General features: G+C 39.3%; 1 protein-coding gene across 2 annotated transcripts; it reads right to left on the bottom strand.

The window, feature by feature from the left end:
• Nucleotides 1-2,079: 2,079 nt before the first annotated feature.
• LOC106665114 lies at nt 2,080-5,085 on the bottom strand. Of its 2 annotated transcripts, XM_014391324.1 has the most exons (4): nt 4,896-5,085; nt 4,658-4,827; nt 4,163-4,287; nt 2,080-3,875 (listed from the first exon to the last, which is right to left on the bottom strand). In XM_014391324.1, exons 3-4 carry the CDS (start codon nt 4,208-4,210, stop codon nt 2,178-2,180), a joined length of 1,746 nt encoding a protein of 581 aa, XP_014246810.1. In that variant the 5' UTR covers nt 4,211-4,287; nt 4,658-4,827; nt 4,896-5,085; the 3' UTR covers nt 2,080-2,177. The 2 variants fall into 2 exon arrangements, with proteins under 2 accessions (XP_014246810.1, XP_014246811.1); XM_014391325.1 differs by having other exon boundaries at nt 4,658-5,085.
• Between the last annotated feature and the right edge of the window lie 836 nt (nt 5,086-5,921).

Genomic DNA, 5,921 nt, shown 5'->3' with positions numbered 1-5,921 from the left:
TCGGACCCAAAAGAACGCTACGTTAGATAATAGCGGAAGATGAAATAGAGAGTATTTTGTACAAACACACGATTTAATTTGTACAAAGGCCCCTTGTGCTACATCAAGAAAGGCTACCATACAATACATTCTTTGCGCTCGAGGGAGGAGGATATGCGGTATAAGCAAAACTGACGATCGGGGAATAGGTTGGAGTTTGATTTTGGCAACAGTCTTTTGAGGAAATTTTTTTTCAATACTTTGGACATGATAGGAAGTAAGCTAATTACTTCCGAAGTCTGATGAAGCAATGTGACCTTTCCCAGGTATCATGAAAAGGCTGATGTTCGAATATTTCCAAAATAACGGAAAATGGGTTAGTACGGAATATACAATTGAAGAGGTATGTGAAGTATAAATAGCTCTTTAAGGGAGCTGTTAGAGAATTTGGGAAATAATTAGGACAAAACCTTATTTAGCTTTGTGTTTCGATAAGCGAGACAGGATGTATTTGACCACAGCGGGAATTTTTGGAAGGAGAGACATATGGAGAGGAGATGTAAGGTATTCATCAATATCTGAAGCGATTGAAACATTGACAGACACTGAAAGAGTTTAACTATAGGGGGCAACTTATTAAATGAATGGTGGTCAGAAGGATGACTTAATCTTCGCCACGCGGTTCGTGATTTTAGGTGCAGTAAATGATTGTAGGTAGGGGTTTGAAAAATGTGGGGGTTTTGAGGGGACTATCGAGTTGTGTCATCCTGACCGCCTGCTGGATAAAGGTGGTAAAGAGATTCACATCCTCTTCCCGCTTTTCTTGCGGTTTTAAGAAAATGCTCAGGTCTATGGACAATTTCTATTTGGGTACAAAAGACGTTCCTTATAGGGGCATTGATTCGGAGAGATCGGGAATTTGGTTTGGGAATTGGAATGAGGGATATGGTTGGGGAGAATGGGACTACGGTCGGAAGAGAGATTGTAGAGGGTTAATATGGAACTGTGGAGAGGTAAGAGAATTTGGATGATGAAGAAGGTCAGGGTGATGGTTAATATCAGTCGGCCAATATAGAGAAATATCGGGGAGACAGCATGTGGAGAATTAATAGCTGAGGGCAAAGAGCTCTATTGTACTCACTCTACGCACTTTATCGCCGCCAGAGAGCAGTCTTGCCCAAGAGATCCAAAGAACTCCTGAAATTGGAAGGGTGTTATTGTTTTATTGGGTGGGCAGTGTACTGAGGCGATGAGAATAGACGCGGAATGAAAGGATACCGGGATGGTGTAGTTTAAAGGAAATTAGTGGCATTTGTGGGAATGGCATGGTATGATAGGGTGTTTTGGAATATGACTGCAGTACCTCCATGGGCTCTGCCGTCAGGGTGGTCATTTCAGTACGTTTTTTATCCTGATACGTGTAAGTGTGTTGGTGTTTCGTCAGTTGAGTTTCGGTTATTATTGCAATCTGCACATTTTGGTCATGTAGTAGTATCGTCAGTTCGTGAGTATGTGAACGCCTCATTCATATGAGGTATCACATTGACTATGAATCAGTTTCCGAAAAGAGATAGTGATCGTGATGATGGTCTGAACATGCAGACATTCTGTCCGATCACCTAATAACTCCAAGTCCACTCACTCGCTCGGTATCGCCAAGTCCCATGTCCATATCCTTCGTAAATGCGGGAGAATCCTCTCAGGTACAATGGCCCACCCTCTGGGCACTTTTACGCCGATCTGGCGCAAACTGAGTCTATAAAACAAGACTAACGATCTATGAAAAGCTACTTCTCAGTACAATGACTTAACTAAAAGGGACATGAGAAACGTCAAAAATATGTACCTTCAAAAGATGATTAAATTTACTCATTTATATTTTATTCTCAAAATTTTATTCAATGGATGACCAAACTATATCAATTGAACCAAACTTAGTTTATTAAATCATTAAAACATAAATTTACAATTAATATTTTCATAATTGCTTAAAATTTGTATGTTGATTGCACTGTAGCGCTCACCTGTTTTAAGTTTTACAAAAACTTCTTTTTTCATATGATATCAACCTATGATTTGGTTATTTAAAAAACATACACATTTAACACGCAATTGATCACTTTGTATTATTATTGGCTATTGATGATATAAATTTTTATTGATTTTTTTATGTTTTAATACGAGACGGACTAAAAGAATTATCGTTTGTTTCCCGGAGACATAATCGGGGGTATATCAGGCGGCTTGGAGTACAGATTTTTGCCGACGTTTTTATTTCGCAAGTAGTGGTCGTAGCGATAACCGAAGTTAAATCTGTTCTGGATTTTTTCTTGTTGGATGTACGTTGTGCAAAATCGATTCAAGTTGGCCCTGTTTCTGTGCCTCTCTTCATGTGTCCTGCTCCTATCCAGGCAGGTGCATTTCATGTAGCGGGATAAATCTTTTTCAGGGGGCGTATCCGGCCAGAAGGAACTGTTTGGCCCTTGAGACATCATCCTGGAACTGGAGCTTTGTTGGCTTTCAAACTGTTTGAACTTTCGTTTTGGCTCCGAGTAAGAAGGATGGCCGTAAATGTACCTCGGGAGATTTTCATGTGCACCGTCTGCGCACATAATGGCGTTGACGATTTCTTCGATCTCTTTCTTGGTTGAAGTATCATTCTTTTTGACGTCCTTCGGTACGTTCTGCCTGAACTTGACCATCTTCGACTTGAGATCGACGAGCTGATCCTGCAGCGGTTTCAACGCCACCGCGACACCTTTCAAGACTTGAGAGACTGACGTGATGTTCCTTTCGTTTTTCAACCGTTTCCTGTCCGAGATTTCGTGAGGGCTGAGACCGAAATTAGCCCCGTGCCCTCGGGCCTCATTTGTCCCCAGCAAGTTGATCTGAGAGTATTCGCTGCTCACAATGGAACAAAAAGAGCGAGACATTTTCTTCGATTTCTTCATAGTCGACATTTTCCTCCTTTTCGCGTCTTTGAGCTTTAACAAATAATTCGACGACTGCTCAGCGCCAGTCTTAAAATAATTCGTGTGTATTTTGGTCACTGAGTCGGTTTTGCGATTTGTACATCCGTTGGCTTTCTCCGGCATTTTCTCTCTAGAATGAAAAAGTACTTTGGTACTTCTGTTCTTGAGTTTCTTCTTTTTGATCTCTTTAGGTTCTTCCTTCTTCACGGGTTGCACGGATACCTCATCGGCGACGATTGTCGCATCCGACCCGCGGCAAGGCGAACCCAGATGGGATAGAGCACTTTTGTACGAATCACTGTCGTCGTCTTCGTCCTGTTCCATGGATGTTGGGAAACATATTTCGTATAAATCTTCGCACTGAGAAGACAATGATTTAGAAAAACCAGAATCTTTTGTATCCAAAACGAACTTCTTGAAAGAAAGCGTTTCTTTATCCCTTTTGATCTTAATATGACTCGTATTTACAGCCACGTCGGTGTTGCACAGACCCTCGTCCTTTTCTACTAGGAATTTCACCAGAGACCGATACTTCCGGTTTTCTAACTCCTCCGCTCCCACGACAACGTAGATCCCCTTTTCCAGCTCGTCTTTTGAAAAGTTTATGATTCGGTTCTCATCCAACGGGTTGGTCACGTTCACAACGACCTTGTTTTCGCTGTGCTGCCTGAACTTGATGGTCACCGGGTTCGGAACCCTACCGAGCGGTAGAGATCTCCCATCACCGGCGCTACTTCTGTTAATGTTCTGTATGCTCCCTGCATACAGACCTTTCGAAATCAGTTTTGCGTACATTGGCAAAACGAAGCCGTGATAAATTTTTCTCTTCGTCCGGAAACATCTCACCTTACGGAGGAGGGTCAACCTTGAAGAACGCAAGATAAAATTCTCCCGGGCAAGTTCCTTCAGCCTTTGATTTTTCACCTGAAAATTTAATAAGTTTAAGTTTTAAGTTTTAAGTTTTTTAAGTTAAATAAAGCTTAAACTTTTTTCCTAGTAAATAAATGTTTAGAATTTATATTGTATTTTTAATGCTCGGTCAAATCTAGCTTTTTATTTGTTTCACTGATTCATCACTTTTTGATTTACCTAATTTGATTGTGCGATAGTGTGGATCTGTATGTAATTTGTGAAAAAAACATTCTCACAATTGTAACCTGTTATAATTTTTTAATCTAAAATTATTATTTTTTACTACGAAAAGAGCTTACGGTATTTATCGTAGTCGGCTTGCCAAACCTTCTGTACTTCTGCAACATGTTGTAATCTTGTTAAAGATGTCAACTCAAGAATCAACATCTACTGAATTGCCCTTTAGTCGTTTTTGTATCCCTTCCTAAAAGTACATTTATAGTTAAAATAGGAGAAGACGTGAGTATTGAAAAGGATGACATGACGATTCGCAATATTTGGTATGTCAATGGACATGTCTCAGCTTTCATTGTCGAATCAAATGTTTGTTTTTATGCGTATAAATCAATTATAGTACGTCGAAGTGGATTTTGTGTGCAATTCATTTTAATGGTAACCTGATAAATCCCAATAACGAGGGTACTAAAATTTTAAATGGTCATGTTTTTATATATCGAACCACGTTTAATTTTAGCAATAGAAACACCTAGATTTGATCAATTTAGAGTTTTCAGCTGACATGGATTCATCATGTGTGATCAAAACAGTGTAAATTGTCAAAATTGAGCATCCACCTTCGACGTCCAGGTCGCTGTAAAAAGTCAACCTCGAGGAGTGGCGAACCGACGCCTCGGTCTCGTTCAGCTAACAGGATCTCTTTCGATTCCGGGCTCTTCGTCGTCCTCGAATGGCTCAGCTTTCAGACGGCGACCGTCATCCTGATACTTGCAGCAAAGAAGGTAACCTGAAAAATAAATATGTTTTAAAATTCGACGCCGATTTAAAGGTGGAGCAAGTCTAAACCATCTGAACCTTGATTCATAAAACCGTCAAAACCTGAAAATGGGGACGTCTCTGAAACATATCAGGAAAATTTGGAAAACAATTTTGGTGCATTTCTCAAACGATAAAACAAAATAACAGGCGATTTTCCGCGGTTTAATGTAATGGACGAAGCGTCATTGCGCCGAAAAGTATGAATGAAATATATACATTTCCTGAACATGTGTTTATCTTTTTATATGTTATACAAACAATACAGATAAGTTCATCTGAAGTATAATTTCACAAATGAATACTCACATTTAGACAATAATCGTGAATGTTCAAGTGAAATATTGTCTATATACGGGTAGTATTAATCCTTCTATGTTTAGTAATCATAATTGACTGTATTAATTATTTTAATTAATCATACTTTTTTATCTCTGGTCTTGATTGAGATGAAAAAGTTAGTGTCACGACGGCTGGGTTCGAATTCTGATTGTAACACTTTTTCATCTCAACCAAGACCTTAGAGAAAAAAATTAATTAAAGTAGTATTAACTAAATTTTAGGTATGTATCATCCACCAATTTTGAAAACAAACTCAAATATCCATCGCTAAAAATGGCTACCAGTTTAGCACAGATATAGTTCTGACTGAACTGCTGATTCATAGAACGATTGTTTTGAGAGTTGGTTTAGGGTACGCCAGAAATGATCGAAAACGATCATATCTCAGATTATATCACACTACAGGTCTCGAGAAAAAATATCCCTAGTCAGTTTTTGTTCGAAGGTGCTGGTAGTTCTGTAACAATATCTCACTTTTATAAGTCCTTGATATGACCTGATATTGAATGGATTTGATTGATATTTATTGACATGAACAAGTATCCTTAATTATGGCATGAATTGACAGCAGACCTTAGGAGTTCAGTCGTTATACCATCAGGTGGTTGCTTAGCCAACTGCTAGAGGAGGAAGGTACAGTTGTGCAGGAAACTATTGGAGGGAGGCTGGGCCAGGATTGGGAAGTATGGTATGTTTATATTTTAATATTTCATGGCCGGAGAC

This window comes from Cimex lectularius, unplaced genomic scaffold (genome assembly GCF_000648675.2).
Source record: "Cimex lectularius strain Harlan isolate CLEC.00 unplaced genomic scaffold, Clec_2.1 scaffold138, whole genome shotgun sequence".
Taxonomy (NCBI): Eukaryota; Metazoa; Arthropoda; class Insecta; order Hemiptera; family Cimicidae; genus Cimex; species Cimex lectularius.
The sequence above is the reverse complement of the archived record's forward strand: the minus strand, read 5'-3'. Positions and strand labels throughout refer to the sequence as shown.